Below are 21,097 nucleotides of genomic sequence, written 5' to 3'. Positions count from 1 at the left end.
CTATGCTGTTTAATTTAAAACAGAAAAAGGACTGCTGCAAAGTGGTTCCAAAAACAGAGCCTGGCTTTACGTGACATGTGTCCCAAGCCATAAAGTGTCATGACACAGTCAGCAAACACAGGGGTGGAGAATTATCAATTAAACTCCGGCAGTGATCATACTAACAAACGCACCCTTTTTTTTTTTTTTTTATTACTTTCTATTTGATACAACTGATTGTGTGCAGATTCAAATACACAAAGGATGAGAAAAGAAGAATGAACACTGACCAAAGAAGGATGGAATGATTTCAATATTTATGAATCCATTTCAAAGTAAACAAAACAAACTGATATTCATTAAAAATGCTTTGTTAGCGTGAATAAGCAATAAAGGCCTTCGTTAAGACACAGGATAATAAATACAATCTGCAACTAAACCCCAAACAGACGCAGTTATATTGAAATACTTTAATTAGGTCTCATAAAACACCATATGCAAACTGCTGCTGTCTAAAATTATATAACTGTATTAAAGAAAAAGATGCAATTTTATGAAGCATCTGATCAAAAATTAATCACATGAAGAAGCTACTGACAGAGCCAAAACTACAATATGACATATTTTGAGTTTTCATGAACAGTTCACACAGCAAGTCAAATTAGTGAGTTATTTTTCAAAATAATTGTGGCAACTGGATGGTCACGCAAAGTCCACAGCTTTAACTCTCAACATCAGCCTGCTTCTGTCCCTCTTTCAGAGATTCCTCTGTTTCTGTTTCTGTCTCCATTTGGGCTCCTCGGCGCTCTGCCTCTGTTATTGTCATGGGGTGAAGAGGGAAAAATCCGGCCAACCCTACAAAAGATAGGTGAAGACGACAACATTCACAATAAGTATTTCAAACAATACAGAGGAGACAGGTAAATATCCTAACATCTTCTTTAACTTAAGGATAATGACTAAAAAAAGGATAATAAAAAAGAGATAGTATTATCTAAATACTGACAATTTTCACTTTGTGTTTTCAGTAGGAATTTACAATCTATTGATGCTAATGTCATCTGAGGGCACAGCAAACACATCACAGTGCAAAAGTCGTAATTTAGAGTGTGTGCAAAGCAATTAAAGATTACAAAACCTGGTGAAGAAAAAGTAATAAAATGCTAAATAAATATTGTCTAATAGGTGTAGATGCCTACAAAAAAAAAAATCAGGCGTAAACCAGTTCTCAGGAACAGAATGACAATAAAATTTCCCAATGATGAAGACTTCAAAAGAACACGTTTATGCAGCAAATACACACCCAGGAGTTTGGCAACCGGCTTTGTAGGGTGTGCTCCACATCCAATCCAATACTTGATTCGGTCGAAATTGAAACTGACAAGTTTCTCGTTGTAGATGTTCGGAAGCGGGTCGTAGGAACCCAGCTGCTCAATATATTTACCATCTCTTGCCCTTTTGTTGTAAGCTGCCACAATGCGATAAAATGGTCTGTTAGCCTGTTTGTGGCCCGCAAGAGCGAATCGAATCACAACGTGACCTCCGTGGTACTTCTTTAGTAGGAGTGATGCTAAAGAAGAAAATAAGCATCAAAAGCATTGTCAAAGACAGGAAAACATGACTTTCTTTAATTGTTACATACCCATATATGTAAGTATATGTTATACTATTATAGGCATTCAACTACCAAATACAGAAACACATTAAAATCTTACTTAGCACCCACTGTTGTCAACATCTTTGCTGCTTTAAACAAAATTACTTTCTTAAACAATATGAAGCAATGGGAAGACCAAATTTGAAAAGTTCTCTTGCATTTTATTTTTGTTATGTATTCAGGTTTTGTTGAATCCGTTGCTTTTCCCCTTTTTCGTGAAACAATCCCTGCTTCTGCCCTGCACATAAACTCTACTTATATTAAATGTTCTAACTAAGATTAACCTGTTTTAGAGGCAAATATAGCCCAGTATTGCTTCTCATGTGAAAGGATTTAGTTCTTTATGCATTTTACATAAATTTTAATCATTCTAATTGTTTCTAATAATTTCTAATTGTTTGAAGGAAAAAGAAGAAGAATTGAACAGTAAACCATGATTTTTGTTTCTTAGCATAATTCATATTAATAACCTTTGCATGACTTTACTTGCATTTAATCAACCCCACTAAGTGCATGTCTTTGGACTGTGGGAGGAAGTCGGCATACCCAGAGAGAACCCACTCAAACACGTGGACACAGAAACTTAGGATATTCTTGCTGTGAGACAACAGTGCTAACCACCATGACAGCATGCTGCCAACTAAAAAGTGTAATGTTCTCATATACTCTGACAATAAGCGTGATATTTACAAAAAAAAAAAAAAAAAAGACACATACTGGTATGCTGTCAAAATAATTTTGAACTTAAGCAATTGTGTTACACTAATTGCACTACTCAGTTTTGCAGTTGTAGTTTGTATAGTTTTCTAAGACTTTGTGTAACTTTTCTTTCGTTACTTTTTATCTTTTTTGCAGCTGATAAAAGTGTAATCTATGACGCAAATTGCGCAAATTTACCAAACAATGAACTCATTGTCATGCTCAAGAAACTAGTTTGAGAGGATCTGAGCTTTGCCCCAAAGTGAGTCTGAGCAATCAGAAGATGGGTACACTGTGGTCTTAAAGGGATGGACACGATCAACAACAATGTTCAGGTACACTGGCATTTAAATTATGCTCAATTAGTACAAAGGGGCCTGAAAATGAGCTGAGAAAATGTCTCCCATACAATTCCACCATCACCAACAGCCATTGGTACAAGGCAGGATGGATCCATGTTTGCATGTTGTTTACAACAAATTCTGAGCCCAGATCTTCTATTTTCCAATTTTGGTGAGTCCATGTGAAGTGTAGCTTCAGATTCCTGTTCTTAGCTAAGAGTAAATGGGAATCAGTGTGATCTGCTGCTGCTCTGGCCCATCTGCTTCAAGGTTCAACGTGTTTTACATTACACACGTTCTCCTACATGTTCTCCCCCCCCAAAATATTCAGACCAGCCCATCTGGCACCAACACCTATGCCACATTCTTCCACATTCTGATGCTCGGTTTGAACAGGTCTACCCATATGGAAAATAAACAGTAAAAACTTATAAAAGACTCGCATAAGATAGGGCCTGCTTCATATAGTGAATCATATAAGGCTTATATGATTTACTCATGAAAGTGGCCACTTTCTCATTACTTTCATATATTGTTTTAGTACATATTCAAAACATACAAGTTTCATTTATATAATTTTTCAAGGGATCTTATGTGTGTTTTCACTCTTGTATGCTTTTCATACAAGTTTCACACAAGACAGATACAAACTTTATAAGATTTATATATATCTTTTCCATATGGGTATATGCCCACATGGATAGAGTTTCTGCCATGTGATTGGCACATTAGAGATTTGCATTAATAAGCCGTATACCTAAAAAGAAAAAAAAAGGTATGATGGTGAGAATTATAGGGTCGAGTTCATACTGACCACAACAATTGGGGGGGAAGCCTGTTAAGACTTGGATACTCACATAAATGTACCATGGTGTCTGCGGAAATATCCTGCAATAGGCAAAGAGTCACATTTAAAACAAAGTGTAAATAGCTATATTTTATAAATAACACATGACTGTTAATAATCCTGAAAAATATAATTAAACCACATCCGAAGAAAACCTGACTTTGCACAGGCTCTCCCGTTTTAAGAGCGATGGGTTTGAAAAATAAAAATAAGCAAAAATTACCTCAGAGGACGCGTGTAGGACGTAAAGACAAATCTTTTCAGATGCCGCCGCTTTTTAACTCCTTGCACAGATGATGTATTAAACGATAAGAAGCGTATGTTTTCCCCCGGAGAGACAGTGTGACTTTCCTTTAGGGCGCCGCCATGTTTTAAAAGGAAGTTACGTACGGCGGCGTAATTTCATCCCCGGGACGCTAGATGGCGGAGTGGCATTGCTGTCCGCTGAACCACCGTCTACAGAAGGCCCGCACCAGCTATTAATCTGTGCAAGAAAACTAAAGTTAGTAGGGGAGTTCATGTATCAAACTGCAGTATTTCCTGAGTCATTCTGGAGAAAAGACAGCCTGTGAAGTGCCTCTAGAACGGCAATGTAAGTAATTACACATCCACGAATGTTTATAATGCAGGTCATTTAGGACCGAGGCACTTCAGGGAGAGGCAGAAGTCGTAATAATCCTTATGACAGTAAAAGTAGACATCAGACATAAAACATACATCACATTGCTTATTCAAGCCAATATATATTTATTTTTTAACAATTATTTTCTAAACATTGTCCATTTTGCATCTTACAACTTTCAAACAGTACAATATTACTCTCACAGCCATCAGGATATTAAATACCACCTTGCTCGTTAATTGCAATAGATGGTAGTGTGTTCATTATTTTATGTATTTTTTTTTTTACCCTTTTTATATGTCCTTTTTTCTCTTCCTTATAGTTATATTCATTTTTGTCTATTTTTTTTTTTCAATGCCGCAGCACTGGCACATAATTTCTACAATAAAGATATTATGATTCTGATTCTAAATTACAGGGACTACAAATGTAAAGTGTAATTCAATGGAACCAAAAAATGACCACAAAATTGTACTCAGGGAGAGTACTCAAATTCTCAGTGCTTTTGCTGATTTTATCAATAAATAAAACACAGATTTTAGAGCTTCGTGCTCTGTATTAATTATATTCATTCTATTCAGGGGATGAATAGGCCTACATCAACTGTGAATACACCTAAATGAATACCCAATTGAACCTGAATGAATATTGACAATACCAGCCATTTCATTTATGATTATGAGTTGGTAAATATTATCATCTATCACTCAAAGTAACACTCTCTGGGTGCAACATCATTGCGAGTCATGTAATTCTTCTCATCCTGCCTGTAATTTCCACTTAACACATCTTGCATGAGCAGCACTTTGAGTTTCAAATGAGTTTGGCAGAGTTCCTGAGAGTGATCATGAATTTGGTGGGGGGGGGGTCATTGCTTTGCCTGACGTGTCCCAAGTTTTCTGGCTACTCATCGCCCAACTGCTCCCCCGCCACTGCTGGTCTCGGAACATGGTGATTTCACACTCCTGTTGTGTAAGCCTTGTTTTTCTGTGAGTGTGTGTGACACACATGTGAGGAGAGGTCACCAAAGACACACAAAAAGAGATGGGCCCTTGTTTGTAATTCTGCAAATGTCCAACTATTGCTGGATCACTCAGAGCCCGCAATCGGTTAAAAGAGATGTTACTCAAGAATATGTTTTTCATTTGCTTGTTTTTTTAATTGTTTATATGCCACATTTTGCTCTCAAAAAATCACTTGTACAAGAATGAATCAAAACTAGGAATCATTCATCCATGAAGCATTACATCTGTGTATGCTGCAAAATATTTTACAAGTAAATAAAGACAATGCTCTCCAGAGTTCCAAAAATGAAAAGCATTTAATGGTATACTGTGTTGAAAACGTATATAACTGACTTAATTTATAATTATCATAACCCCTAATTCTTTAATTTGACAGAATAACAAGATTTCAAGCATATTAGTTTAAAAAGATTTGAAAATTTTGTGATTTTGGTTTGTCACAGAAATAATTTCAACACTTAAAACCCTTTCTTGTCAACACACATCATTGGAATTTGGATCATTACTGAGTGACCATGTGTTTTTTCCTTCTGTGTAAGAATCTGAATATGAATAGAGGCTTTACACAGTTAGGCAGCAAACAAAATGCATCTTACATGGTGAATCGGCAATGCGTGATTATCTGAACGGTGACATTGATTCTAGTTGTGGCTCACTCTCTCGTGAGGACCCCATGCTCTTTGGGATACCAAGACGAGTTGTTCGTCCTCTAATCATCTGTGACAGTTCAGTTAGAGACGCTCAGATGACCAGATATTTTTCTAAGAAGAAAGCAAGAGGAGTCTGCTTTAAATGAAAGAGGCTGCTCCAGTTGTTTAAGCCATACATGTCTGGATTTAATTTGATTATGGGGAAGACCCTACTAGTGTACTCAAAACTTAGCTTTCACGTTGTGTCCTTTACAAAAGCGCCTGCCTTTAAGTGCAATATATAGGCAATATTTACATTAGAGTTGCAAAAAAAAAGCATGCTTTCCTCTCTATGCAATATAACAGGATACATCTTTTGGCATAATTGTTTACATGACTAGAAAAATTTGAAAAATCAATCTTAATTTATAACCTCAGACTAGAATGTTTTTGACTATTTGAAACACTACAGTACTAGGTGATTTTTACATTTCAACTTTATTCACTAAATGTCTCACACTCAAAGACAAATTTCCAGTACTGGACCGGATAGACATTCACCCACCACTGAAATAGACACACTTGTTCAATTGCTTGTTAATGCAAATAGCCAATCACATGACAGAAAAACCTGCTGAAATTCAAATTGAGTTAGAAGAAAGGTGATTTAAGTGACTTTGAACATGATGGCATTTTTTAATGCCAGATGGGCTGGTCTGAGTATTCCATAAATTACTGATCTGCTGGGATTTTCCCACACAAACCATCTTTAGGGTTTACAGAGAATTGTCCTTAAAAAGAGAAATTATTCAGTGATGGCTGGTGAGTTTTCTTGAACATGACATTGAGTTTACTGCACTCAAATGGCCTCCACAGTCACCAGATCTCAATCTAATAGAGCACCTATGGGATGTGGCAGAATGGGAGATTCACATGATGGAGCAACTGTGTGATGTTATCATTTCAATATTAAGGTTGTTTGATTTAGTGATATGAAAAAGTCATATCATGACATCATTGCTATAGCAACACCTTGTTTTTACATTCTCTAGTGTACACAACAGTAAGATAAGCCTAGGCTTATATACCAGTGAGAATGTAAAATGAGTCAACTAAGTATCAGTAGTTGCATTCCATATGTGATATGGATGGTTAGGGTGTGTACTACTGAAGACAAATGGCTTTAGACTTCACTTTAAGGGACAAATATCAGAATTCCCATGTACATCTTTGCAAGCAAGTACTCCCAAAATCTGTTTAAGTATTCAACTGAATCCAGAACTGCTTAAAGGTAGACTTATTTGCTGAAAGACACTAAGACTACCTTCTGTTGCAATCAGGTCCCTCCTTGAAACTGTCAGATACAATCAATGACATGTTATACATCTTAGAAAGATGGCCGTCTTTTCTATATTTATAGTCAAAGCACTGCAGTGTTTTTTTCCCTGTATATTTTGTTAAACCTGAAAATGTGAAATTGAAAATGTGCATAAAAGGAGAAGAATAAATCTCAAATCAAATCAAATCACTTTTATTGTCACATCACCTGTGCAGGTACACTGGTACAGTACACGCGAGGGAAATTCTTGTGTGCGAGCTTCACAAGCAACAGAGGTGTGTAAATCTTGATTGATCTTGGGGTTCTTCAGTTTTACTCCCCTATTCAGTTAAATGTCATTTGGGTTTGCATAAGAAAACTCACAGAGCCAGTCCAGAACCGGTCATGAACCACATGACAAGATAAGCCAGGAGAGTTCTTTATGTTAGAATAAGAGGTGAAAAGACACTGCAGATGTCAATTTTTCATTTCTTGCCTGTTAAACAATGTTGAGAAGTAAAGTCAACAGCTGTAACGAACATTTTCATCATATTTTCTTCACATCCCTAACGTAAACAAATATTGCATGTTAATAGGAAGAAAAAATATTTTTAGAACAAAATATAGCTGGATAGACGTGTTTTAATCAGTAAGCATGACCTAATCTTACCGTCTAGGATACCTCATAGGTCCTTTATTTTCCTGACTTTGTGTCAGGTTTCTTTTTAAGACTACTAATGTGCTGGAGGGACATTCAAAGAAACTTAGTTCCCTCTTTGTTCTCTAGCTGGTGTTTGACATAGGTCGTAATTTAAAGTATGGAGTATTATCTTGAGGTGGAGGTATTTTGAAGGAGACAGATGCAGCAGCTTCTCGTGTTAAAGCAAATTAATAGTGTGCATGTTATGCTGACCCTAATGAGCATTAAAGCAAATGTGCATGTAACTTAAGTTAAGAATAATATTTTAAACTCGGCAGTTTTACGTTCATATTCATAAGATTCATCAGTGTGGTTAGTCAGAATAATGGACCTTTTGAATCACAAGCACCGTGTGACTTCTAGACTGTCAGCTCTTTGTGATTTCCTCTGCTTTTTTAAGCATCTGTGTCCTTCTTGAGCGGAGATAGATGCTATGGTTGCAGAGAGCACCTAATGGAAAGACATGATTTGGTCACACATGGGGGGTCAAGTGATCTCTTTTTTCTGGAAGGATCTTTCAGATGGTTGTGCTGAGACTAATTGTGATTGCATGCAAAAAGGACGCATTGCTTATATCTTCACTAACAAAGAGACCTTTTCATTTTCTGTTTCTTTTTTCTAATATTTGTTAACTGTCACAGCCACAGATTAAAGAAAAGATGTTCTGTGTTCTTTGAAATTGAGGGGAATGTGTTTGTCTGCCTAAGTCAATAAAGTGTTGAATGTTCCAAGTAAAGCACAACTTGTTTCTTGTGAAAAATAGGGTGTACCCCTAATTCTAGGGTTTATCGTTCATTAATGTTCTCACTAAATGTTTTCTAATACAATTACATTCGCTCCAAAATGATGCCCTGGCTTCCTTTTTATGCAAAGCAAAGAAGAGTGTAAAACATATTTTGACTTGGACTTTATTGCAATCATTTTGATTTGGCCCAACACAAGCCCAACATTTTAAAACTATTATGTAGATTAAGTTATGTAAATGTTAGAAATTGTACTAGCCAGAGCGTTTTGAGATTCTGGCTCTTTCCTGTTTTGGATGATTTTTTTTTATTGTTATTTTAACATATGTTTTCACTGCATAACTTTCTTATGCTTTATGATGGGTTTCCATCTGACATCCATGCCATAAAATGCCATAGACTGCTGGCTTATTTGTGGTTTATAGGGTTTCTAAAGTAGAATGGGAGGCAGAGCTTTCAGCTATAAGGCCTCTCTTCTATGGAACCAGTTCCCAGTTTGAATTTGGGAGACAGACTCTCTTTACTTTTAAGATTAGGCTTAAATCTTTCCTTTTTGATAAAGCTTATAGTTTGGGCTGGATCAAGTGACCCTGAATCATCCCTTAGTTACACTCCAATAGGCCTAGGCTGCAGGGAACTTCCCATGATGTACTTTTTCTTCTGCAATCGTCTCTTTTTGCTCTCTGTGTTTAAACACCACTACTGTATTTAATCATTAGCAGTTATTAAACTCCAGCTCTCTGTCCTGCAGTTTGTTTTTTAGTTCTGGGTTCTGCCGGAGGTTTCTTCCTGTTAAAAGGGAGTTTTTCCTTCCTTTTTCAGTTTTAATGCTAAAGATGCTTCTCAGGGGAGAGGTGAAACATTTCCAAGAAACTTAAAGAAGTCCAATCGCTTTCTTTTCAAGATCCTGAAATTAAAGAGTTTATATGTGGAGAGTCAAGCACCTGATGGTGTAGTACTTGTCTGTAGGTGCTACGCAGAGCGTTGTAGACCCACCTGTGCATGTTGGATGTGTGTGTTGTCAAACACGGGCTATTCTGTTTGGTTTGCTGTTGCAGGCATTTTTGGTGCTTTTTGTCTGTCACTTTTATCTTAGTTTTTATTGCTACCTACTCTTTGTGGGGACCAACCAATCATCATTCCATCTACGTGTAATATCAGCAGTGTCAGCGCTTTGTGCTGGGTCACACAAGTGCATCTCTGTCATTGGTTGTTGTTCATTGCTCGTTTAGAATGAATTTACGCAATCCACTTCTCTGCATAGGCAAATAGCTAAGCAAACAGACACTAAGATTCGACCCTAAATCCCCAATCAAGCTCAGGAGACTGTTACAAGTTGGTCGCAGAAAACAAGAGGAAGGGGATGATAGCCAACAACTGGTTGTTTGCTGTTTTGTTCAGTTGTCTGTTACTATTGCAACAAGCTTGGTGGATGTGTCAGTGAGATTTGAAGTTTTTAGGAGAAAACTATATGAACATAAGTTGAAATATGATGTGTATTTTGTCAGACTGAGAGTTCTTGGTGCAGTTGTTCAGGTTGTGTTTCATTTATATTTACGTTTATGTAAATCTGCAACAAACCTGTGACAAGCCTGTGACACTATGAGTGCAGTGAGTTGTGTGTAGTCTATGTTCACATAGACGTACAGATGGAGAGAAAACTTTGGTTGGAAATTCAAGCTAACATTAATTTATTCAGTATAGAGGTTTAGCACAAGGTAAAAGTTTTTTTTTTTAAAAGTCAGTAATTATACTACTGAATTTGTGAAGTTAACTAGTTGCTTGTTACAACCTAAAATGGCAGCGGGACACTATACTTATAAATGTAATTTTAAAAAATAAATAATGTGCAATAAGAAGACACTAACGCTGATTCAGAGTTCAGTTAACATATTGCATGTTTATGTAATTTTCTTTAGAGGTGAATTAATGTTTAACTGATACAGCGTGAGTAGAATTATTACCACTTTAATACCACTTTAACTGAAATCAAAAGGGACATGTAGCATTATTTCTCTTATTTAAAGTCTAAAAACTTCTAAAAAAAATTTCATGTTTTCCCCGTGGTCTCACTGGGTTGTCTCTCACTTCCCTGACTGCAAAAACATGCAGTCAGGGTAAAAGATTTTGTCTCCCTAACCGACTGACTGGTGACCTGTACAGCATGTACCCCGCCTCTCGCCCTATAGTAGCTATAGGTTCCATCCCCTCTGTGACCCTTAATTGGATAATGTGGAAAGAAAGTGGGTAGATGGAACTAAAAAAGAAATCATGTAAAATAAGGTGATATGTTAACTCATTTGGGCACTGATAACACCAGTTTCGATCAATAAGCTACAGACTGAGACTTCGAGACACATTTTTATTTCCTATTTATTTATTATTATTTTAACAGAATTGAAGACATTTCACAAACAGAAAAATTGCAGGATAATCATGTACTATCCAGTGTATGCCTGCATGATCAGCTCATTGTAAACATCCGCTTTCACCAAGACAATTTCTCAAAGCTTATTTCTCATAGGCAGTCTTGTGCAAAATAAAAATAAACTTTGGCCTTGTGGCCATGTAGAAGAAATATGAATAGACAAAAAAAATTTTCAGTTTCCAGTGAGAAAATTGCTTTTTGATGGCCTTAACATCATATTTAGACCAAGTGGCTCTGTCAGAGTAAACGCTGATTGTAGAAAAGTAACACATAGGATATTGTTTGTTTTACCTACTATGAAAAATATAGTTGCAGTAGAGAATCAGATTATGTATATATACTGCATATGAGGGATTGTTACAGACTAAACACTCGATATGCATTATATATTTATAATTAGCTTCATCTTAAATTGCTATAATACTAAAACATTTTATTTATTAAAGAGTGATGACTACAAACTAATTTGATATCACATAATATATTTTCCTAACAGTTTTTATCTGTTAAGAATCTTTACATTTACATTATATGGTTTTATTTCAGTAAAGAAAGTGAATAATTCTGCAGCACAGACCTGATCCAGCAAGCACATCTGGAGCATACATCCCTAAATCGCTGAGAGTACTTCTTTAATTAACATTTTTACTTCCTTTTTTTATTTCTGTGGTCATATCTTGGAAAGACACACATATTTTTTGCTACTTGTCTTTTGTAGAGTCCTATTGTGCATGCACAATGGCAACAGGGTAAAAACTGTGAACATTTACTTTAATGGATATGCTTTAGCTTATTAAGATACAAAAAGACGACTTAATCAACGGTTATATTTACATTATAAAACAGCCACTGGAAATGGATACGGCTGATTGAAGATAATGTTACATATTCAGTCAGCACATCACATTGTGATTTCTGCTATAACAGGTCATGACCTGCTTCCTGTGCTGCTGCTCTCCCCGGACCTCGGTTGGCAGAGCTGAAACGGCAGAGCCACACTGGTAGGTTGTGTGAGAGGACAAGTGGATTTGGCATGCACATCAGAGCGTGATACCCAAGCTTTTTGGTCCTATCACATGCCACACACACACACTCACTCACACACACAGAAGTACAACACACACAGAGCATTTCTGGTCGTGTAAAATGGATTGTAACACTGGCCACTGTAATGAAATGATGCCAGCAACCCACAGTATTCCTTTACAGCAAACTCACTGAAGGTTTAAGAGTACTTTTCCTGTCCAGTGTTGTTATTACAACATGAAAAGAGAGCTGTAGCACCTTTTTAGTGTCTGCATTTCTTGTTTTTACATTTTTAATCATCCGCCTGTTGGGATCGATCAAACAGTAGTTCTTATGAGATTTCCCTTACATTTAATGTGCTGGACAGATCACAAATTAATTTAGTTTCAGCTCGAAAAAGTGAATTTTAGTTTAATTAGATCAATAAACAACTTTCTAATCAATAGAAAAGCCCCTCTGGATGTGTTCTAGTCAAACCTTTGAAGGGATTTTGAGGCAAGTGACGAATATCATCAAGGACAAATTATTCCAAAATGCCAGTTGACTGATTTAGTAGCAGACATGTTCACGCATGCTTCAGGGAAATCTGTTCGTCTGTGATCTTCCACATTTAGGTGTTTGTGTAACCTGTTTATTGAACACCCAGTAGCAACGCAGAGATTTTTCAGTGTGCAACTGTAAAAATGCCCTTCTCCGAGGATACTGACACTAAACCAAGAGCAGCCTTATCTTAGGGACATCGTAGGCGGCCATGACAAGTTATACACCATTTAAAATGTTGCATTATCTCAATGCGTTTGTGCAGGTCTGAGGCAAATGATCAAAGACATGAGATCAGCGGTTGGCTATGACATGGTACCTTGTTTATGCAAAACTCAGAGTAGCAGGCATCGCATTAAACTCTCGCAACATCCTTACATAAACAGATGTTAAAGAAACGGGTGTATTCGAAATGGAAGTGTGATTTCGTTTGACAGTAAAACAGAGAGGACTCCTTTATTGGTTGTCTGTTGCGTTAAACAGAAGAGGGCAGGTGGGCTCTGCTGTGGGGCGATAAGAGCCTCGGGATATGAAGACAACAGGTCTCCTAACATATTGTCTAAGAGGGATAAAGGAGCACTGTTGAACTTTCTGAGGCTTTGAGGAGACAACAGTTATCATCAGAGCTTCATCATGTGCCTTGTATTTTATGCTTATTTGTCTCCAGTTGCTTCCTGGTTGTGAGATTCCTCTTATTTCATCACTTTATATTGTGTGTCTTTGTGCACTATCTCCACCCATCAGACTAGTTTTGGACTCCTTTCTCTCTATTCCAGACCTCTATCTACTGTGTCACATCACTAGATTTGCTGTTGGTGCCAAGTGAAGGTGTTACAGAAGATAAACAGAATTCACACTATAATGAGCAGTGACAGGATGTCACCCACTCTGCCACAGATCAAACCCCAGCCTGCTGCTTCTACCCTTGCACCCACCTGCACCCATCCAGCTGAGACCGCCCGTTTGTGTGATGTCACCTGCAAACCCCACTAATTTCCACAGAAGCAATCAGTCAGCTGATTCTGCTGCAACAAGACGGCAACACGCACTTTCAGTTCTTCAAAACTTGGTCAAATCTGATTGCGTTGCCTTATTTTTACCAAGGGTGGACCGTCTTTTGTTTCTCACTTGCCAAGTCCTCTGATCTCTGTAAATCCACAGAGACTTGCCCCCTCTAAGTGGCCTTTAGCCGTGTTTGATCATCAGTTGAGTTATAGATTTCTCCATGACTCATAATTCAGGCGCCAGACTTAGATGTCAACGTAACACATGTTGTTTTTCCTCTGAGCCTGCCACACATTGTGTGTGAGCGCGGAGTGAGTGCATGGAGAGGAACAAGGAAGGGAAAGGATGTTGTTTGATATCTTTTTGCTCTAAAGCAGCACATAGCAACTTTTTTTGTCTTGCCCCAAAAGGAGGCTGTTTATTGGACCAGATAAGAGACAGATCAACTAAAGAGTGATTTTGTAGAGAAGTGAAGCAAAATTTTTCAGCTTTAACAGATTTTTTTCCCCTTGTTCTTATCACTAAAATCTTCTTAACCTCCAAAGATGGGAGTTAATTTTTCTTTAAAAGACTATTTCCAAAAGACAAAAGGCTTCTGCACACTATAGCTATTTCATGATTGTACATTTATTTCTGTTTTTCTTTTCCAAATTTGTTTTTCCAAACTCACTGGCTTACTTTTTACCTTTCACTGTTTCACCATGTCTCTTTATTTTTTATACACACTATGCACGGTTTGTATCGAGCCAGGATGAGACTGAGTTCACATGTTGGCTAATTTGTTCTGAATGAGTTTAAAGAATCGCTGCCTCCTTGCTCTCCTTATTAACCAAATGTCACCTTGTCAGACCCTACATGCCTGTTCACAGCTCCTCCCCCGTGCCACACATAATGAGATGAATATCTCACATCAGCTTTCTTTAATTACAGTTACAACACATCGTAAGCTTTTCACCAGTCTCCTCCTTAGAAGGCATTTTATACTCTCTCTATCCTGATAAAATAATTCCCATAAGGAAGTGATTACACATTTGGATAACTCTGCTGTGAAAATGTTTCAAGTTAACAAGGCAGTAGTGGAAGTGTAGCTCTCTCAAAGCAGCACGCTGTTTCATTAAGACCCCACCCCCCCACCCCCAGAGCCTTGAGCCTCGCAGTGGAAGTAAACCATGAATTGGAGACATGGTGGTAGTAAAAATATTCAATATTCATGCAATGAACAACTTCCTTTTTGTATGTTATGGGTTGCAGTTTATTTAACAAAGTGAGTTCATGTACTGAGTATTTGTGCAGATGTAAGGTTATTCAAAAAAAAGAAGAACAGAATGTATGGAAGCTTGTTTACGCCACTTAAAACATTTTTTTGTGAGGCATCAAAGGTTCGGGTTATTATTATCAATTTACCAGACTTCTGAAAACAATCATTCAGTACTGAGAAAATATTGTGAAATAGTATATTGCTAAGTAGAAATTGTGAGATAATAACCCAGATTTTATATTTATGAATGGCAACAAATGTTTTTTTTTAAATAGGTGGCTGATATTTTATTTATTTTACTTTATATATATTTTTATTAAAAGTTCAGATTACTTTTCTAAAACTTTGTTATGTTTTGTGTGTAAGATCTAAATCTATGAACCGTTACTTATTTAGTTTCCAAATTTTGAGTCTTGAGTTTCTTTTGTTCCTTATAAACAGACATGATTTAAAAAAAAAAAAAAAAAAGAAAGAAAAAAAAGAATGAGCAGCAGATATTGAAAAAAACAAAAAATCATCTAAATCTAAATATATTCAGCACACCGTTTGCTGTGTTTACCACACTCACCTAATGGAAGATAAAAGAACTGTTAAAATCTAAATAACAATAATGTTTATATCGACTTTGTTCAGCTCAGGAGCAGATAAAGCCTAAATTGGCGATGCCTCTCATCAAAGGTGTTTTCTCTTTTGTGTGCCTCAATGTGAAACCTAAATGCCGTGTATTGAGAGAATACGTGTAGATAGGAGGGTGGGGGAGTCTTCACCTACAAGCAAAAAAGAAACTTTGGTAATTGCCATAACACAAATAATGAGAGGCTATGTAGGAAAGTGTTTGAAGAGTGGTCCCGATCAAGATAAGATTGGAGACGATATCGTGAGAGAGAGGAAGTGTTTTTCTGTCTGCTGCCGCTAAAAGGAAACTGAAGTGACAGAGTTACTTATATGAGCTGTGCTAAACCCTGCAGAAACAACCAGGCTAAATGAAGTTTAGGGTGTGACAAGGACAAGCATGAGTCAGACTCCACTTAATGCATAATGCATGCATGCATTAGGGCTACAAAATTGTTGTTTGGAGCAACATGACGCTCTCAGAAAATTGCTTTTGTCCCTTTTTTGCTCATAAATCATTTGTTAGAAGTAGTGAAGCGGCAGTCGCCCACTAGTGGACATGCTACCGCCATATTTATGGCAGCTGATAATAATTTTAAACTAATATGAAAATCACTATTAAAAATACTCAAAATCTTTACCACAGTGTGACAGAGTTTCTGTATCACCAGAGGTCAAATTAAATCAAAGCTCCCATAAACATATATATGTATATATATGTGTATATATAATAAATAAATATACATCAGCATCTTTCTTCAACACCTCTGATTCTGTTCATATGATTCACAGCTCTCCTTGTGCAATACAGAATTAAACCTGCTTCTTTCGCTTTTTTATTCACCTCTTAAGTTGTGTGTTATTTTGCAAGCTTGTTGTGTTCCTTTTGCACAAATAAACCTGGCAAGCTATCAATGCATAAGGCAGTGTAACTTTTAACTGGGTGAAAATTGTTACTGTGAGTCTGCAAATTGTGACATTAAAAAAATGTGAGGATATAACCCGGAGGGGAAAAAACACCTGTGTAGTTAAATATATATATATATATATATATACATATTAAACCCTGATCATCATCACACATAAATGCATGATAATGTAAATTTTTCTGCACTCTGCTACAGCTTTTCTTTTGGGTGTAATTATAAACAGTTGCATAGCAAATTATTATCAGGCTTGTAATAATTATCATAACAGAGGCTAGACTTGGTGGTGGTGAACCAATGATATTTGGAATGCGGGATTATTAGCTTTATTTGCGTGTCTGTGTGATTTCAGAAACACAGTGAAGCCTACCTGTTGTGGCTTCGGAGAGAGAAACTGAGAGGTGGAAATGTTTGTGAAAGAGCACGCTTTCCGTAACAGAAATGTGCTGTTGTTTGGATTTCACATGATTGATGCTTGACTTAATCCAGTGCTCTTTGCAGCTTCCCAGGAGGGTGAGGCGGTCTCTTTGTGCTTTTCTGTCCCATGTGAAGCAAACCAAAGCGGGAGAGTGAGGGTCATAGCTATTCGGCAGGATACCAGATCCCTTCCCACCGGCACATCTGCATGTGAAATCGCCATTTCACCCCTCCACACTCCCTAATTGTTGCTAAAATTATTTGTGAAATTGCCTTCCACCAGGAGTGTTTTCCACGGCAATTGTCACACAATTTTATATGCACGGTGGGCCCACAGAGTTGACACATGCACCTCTTCTTTCCTGCCATATGTGCTCTTTCTATTCCACTTTAATAGTCATAGCGCATTATTTTTTAAACAATTACCTTTTGAGCAATTACGCTTGTGCGTACTCCAGCGGGTCAAGTCAACCTGTTGTCGTCAATAGCGGGTCGATCCAAATGTTGTAATTACCACAAAGGCTATATAGGAGCGTTTTAGATGTTCATGTTGCGCACATTTACTTAATTGAAAGGTTAACAAGCCAAAAGCATCTCACACTCAAAACCTCGCTGAGCTGTAGCGCACTTTGTCCATTCAGAAAACACACCTTCAGTCCTTAACTCGGTTATTTTGGGCCCGACTTTTTTTTTCTTTTTTAATTCAAACCAGCGCATTAATGGAAGAGTAACTTTTGCATATGGATACCACTATCGAACACATGATTTTAGTAAATTCATTTAGATATTTTTCCTGTCGTGATTTGCCATATTTTTTATTTGTAATATGTAATAATAGTCGATTGTTTACAGGTAAATATTATGATAACATGGTAAATATTTCAAAGGCTTGAATTTATTTTATTCACGTAACAATCGTAATTTTTCTGTGTGGGAAATTCTATCTTTGCCTTCCGTGTGTTTTAAAATGTATATATATTTTATATATGGAAAGAAAGAAAGAAAGAAAGAAAGAAAGAAAGAAAGAAAGAAAGAAAGAAAGAAAGAAAGAAAGAAAGAAAGAAAGAAAGAAAGTTGTAATTTAAAAAAATATTAATATTCCACAGGGTTAGACAGCTGGGTGTGATGAAGGCAGCCCCACACTTTGAAAAGATTGCTTTACAATAACATTTAGATATATTAACATTTTGAACTGGTTTGGGTGTACGGGCTCTTATGAGAGAGGCAGCAGTGGATTAAAAGTGGAATGTGTTGTTCTGATTGGTCGACCGGCTCCTGGCTAAACCCACTCTCTTTCATCCATAAAAGAAAGGGCAGTGAGCCTATGGGAGCGCTCGGCTGTCTCCTCCTACGCCATGCACGAAAGTTGGCCACTTAAACTACTTCCAACCAGCCAGCAGACATTACACTGAATCCAAACTACACCAAGGGAAAAAGAATAACACTGCATTTTATCTACCGCAGATACTTTGGGTGCAAATCATCCATTTTGCAAACTTTCCTTTGTAGAGATTTTTTAGATTTTATTTGATGCTTTCTTTATTCTCTCTCTCTCTCTCTTTGGCATATCTATCGCAGCAGAGGAAAGCATCACTTTTATTTTTTCCCCCGGTGGAAGAAGGGCTAGTCCAGTTTCTCCGCCTGGGATTGGGATTTGACAGCAGCAGAGCATCTTGTTTTCAGCATTTTTAATACATTCCGGGGTTTTTTTTATCTTATTTTATTTTTTATTTTTTTGGCTTGGACTTTCTAAGAGTAGCAGTTTCGAGCAGACCCCGGTTTTGTGTTTGTCTGTGTAGCTACATGATGGCTACTTTACCAGGAACAGTGCCTCGGATGGTGCGCCCTGCGCCAGGCCAGAACTACCCCCGAACCGGCTTCCCCCTGGAAGGTAAGAAAAATGACCAAACGTGTAAAACATCTGAACTCGAGCTGATAAAGATCGTCGGCTGTTCGCTCTGTCAGCTTCCACCGTGGTAGTGACACAGAGCACAGTTTGTTATCGGCGGCATGCTGGGAAGAAAAAGATGGGTGGACAAATACGAGCCTCCAGTCAGTGCTGATGAAAGTTAACCCGAAGTCATGGTCAACGGTACTCCAGCCTCATGTTCCTGCGTTGAGTCACTCTGAAGTGTGTGTTTTGTATGACACTATATTTCTTCTATATTGAATCTATTTTCAAACGTATTATCTTTCTTGCTAATGTTGTTTATGGTGGATGAAATATTTGTTATAATGACAAATGCATCCGTTTTTCTTTTGTTTTATTTTTTCACTTCCATTAAAATAAAAAATATTCTAAATTTACTATTAAATGTAGAGTTTCTTTTTAATTTAAGCTACTTTATTGTATTTTTTTTTTTTAGCATTTTTAGTGCTCTAACTTTTATGGCTGCACACACACGTACACACACAAACACACACACGCAAAGCAATCTAATTGGTAATTTATTTATTTATTTTAACTGCGATGCCCAGCACACTCAAGTCGTCTGAACATATGGCGGGGGAAAGGGAGGGAGGAAACAAAAAAGGAGATCATTTTGTATTTGCATGCATTTATGGAAACAGTTTTCCCCTTACAACCAGTTCGTGCTCAAGTGCTCTGGACTGAAATGTACAAAAACCACGTAGCTCGCAAGTTACTCGAGCTCCGGGATTTGTTCAAGTATCTGGCTGCTGGAAATGGCAATAATACACACAGCAAAGAGATGGCTCAAAGGATCACATCAATATTTGTACAGCATGACTAGGAATAATCAAGGTGAGAAGTGTCACCCTCTTTAGTGTCTCTTGAATGTGAAATTGGATCCTGAAGTGGCCTTGCAAGCATCCTGTCAGCCAGACTGAGGCTGGACGAATTTGGCACGATGCTTTCTTGAAAATGTATAATATGATAATGTGTGTAAACTACGTCCCATTAAAAGTCAGGAACATGACAAATATGCAGCTGTTTGACTATAGTAAAATTTTAGCCTGGTGTACTCTGAAGAGAGCAAAAGCTCCACAGGAAACGTGATGTGTAGTTTGTGTTGTTTGTGTTGTTTGTTGAGACTTTTATTGTTTATTGTTGTGGCGCAGTATCCACGCCTCTGGGCCAGGGTAGGGTGAACCAGCTTGGCGGAGTGTTCATCAACGGGAGGCCCCTGCCAAATCACATCCGACACAAGATAGTGGAGATGGCCCACCACGGCATCCGACCTTGCGTAATCTCGCGACAACTGCGAGTTTCTCACGGTTGTGTCTCCAAGATCCTCTGCCGGTACCAAGAGACCGGCTCGATCCGTCCCGGGGCCATAGGAGGCAGCAAGCCCAGGGTGAGTGGGGGTCCACGGTCCAGGAAATGGGTCACAGTAGCAAGTGGATGGGAGAGAGGGTGGGGAGGGGTGGGGAGGTGGAGTGGCAAAAAGCGCATGACACCTGAGTGAACTCAAACCTGATGTTTGTGTTGTTATTGTAGATGAAGTGCAATATTATAATAATAATTTTCTCAAGGTGGGTAACACACCTGCAACATTTTTATAGGGTTCATGAAGATCTAAAATAAATACAAATATTAATTTTAAAATGACACAAAATAAAAGCTAAAAGAAAAAAATTGAGAAGCAAACATTTATTTTTTTATAATGATATAATTATATAATACTGATTAACCACAATATATTTGTGGTGTATTTCATACCTTTTTCTTTTCTTATATTTGGTTATTAGCTTTATAAAATTGTGAATAGGGTGACGTAAAAATGTCTCACTGATTAGCCAGTTTTCTGTTTCTTTGCCTGCATAAGCCTATATCCCGACTAAAAAATAATCCTACATTTTAAAATTATTAATAATATAATTTAGAGTTATTTAGCATAATTTAGAGTTTCGTTTTAGATTTCGTTCGTATTATCTTTTCGTTGATCTTTCGTGGACTAAAACAAAAATATCTTCACATCTCGGTTAAAACTGAAATTCCTTCTTTTCCCCTCGTTTGTCTTCCCCCTCTCCTTTTTACACCTTTTCAAACCTAAAGCAGGTGGCAACGCCTGACGTGGAGAAGCGGATCGAAGAGTACAAGAGAGAAAACCCGGGCATGTTCAGCTGGGAGATCCGGGATAAGCTGCTGAAGGACGGGGTGTGCGACAGAAGCACAGTTCCTTCAGGTGAGGCTTCATCTGGTAAGCTGCACTTTTTTTCCCTACTACCAGCGAACACTGCAGCATCACTTCTGAATGAACATCACTTTGAATCCCACGTTTTAAGCTTCAGTTACTGATAATAAAGGGCGCACCTTCAGCTGTTTGACCCAGAAAAAAACTCATCCCGTTGAAATGTGGCTT

General features: G+C 37.5%; 2 protein-coding genes across 3 annotated transcripts in view; one reads left to right on the top strand and one right to left on the bottom strand.

Moving 5' to 3' along the window:
- Positions 1–277: 277 nt before the first annotated feature.
- On the bottom strand, positions 278–3,919 carry mrps16 (mitochondrial ribosomal protein S16). Its single transcript, XM_085456930.1, has 4 exons — positions 3,747–3,919; positions 3,534–3,564; positions 1,283–1,549; positions 278–834 (listed from the first exon to the last, which is right to left on the bottom strand). The coding sequence occupies exons 2-4, from the start codon at positions 3,544–3,546 to the stop codon at positions 701–703; spliced, it is 414 nt and encodes a 137-aa protein (XP_085313056.1). The 5' UTR covers positions 3,547–3,564; positions 3,747–3,919; the 3' UTR covers positions 278–700.
- Positions 3,920–18,122: 14,203 nt separating this feature from the next.
- pax7a (paired box 7a) overlaps positions 18,123–21,097 on the top strand; it is a 42,787-nt gene continuing 39,812 nt past the window's right edge. Inside the window, exons 1-3 of one of the 2 annotated variants that reach the window (XM_085456929.1) lie at positions 18,123–18,663; positions 19,854–20,089; positions 20,791–20,920. In XM_085456929.1, coding sequence (XP_085313055.1) covers positions 18,576–18,663; positions 19,854–20,089; positions 20,791–20,920 — 454 coding nt within the window. In that variant the 5' untranslated portion in view covers positions 18,123–18,575. Of the gene's footprint in view, positions 18,664–19,853; positions 20,090–20,790; positions 20,936–21,097 lie in introns of both variants that reach the window. The other variant, XM_085456928.1, reaches the window with a different exon arrangement.

The sequence above is a fragment of the Copadichromis virginalis genome, linkage group LG5 (assembly GCF_057382275.1).
Source record: "Copadichromis virginalis isolate Kocher_CV1m ecotype Utaka linkage group LG5, C_Virginalis_male_GT1.1, whole genome shotgun sequence".
Classification (NCBI taxonomy): domain Eukaryota; kingdom Metazoa; phylum Chordata; class Actinopteri; order Cichliformes; family Cichlidae; genus Copadichromis; species Copadichromis virginalis.
The sequence above is the reverse complement of the archived record's forward strand: the minus strand, read 5'-3'. Positions and strand labels throughout refer to the sequence as shown.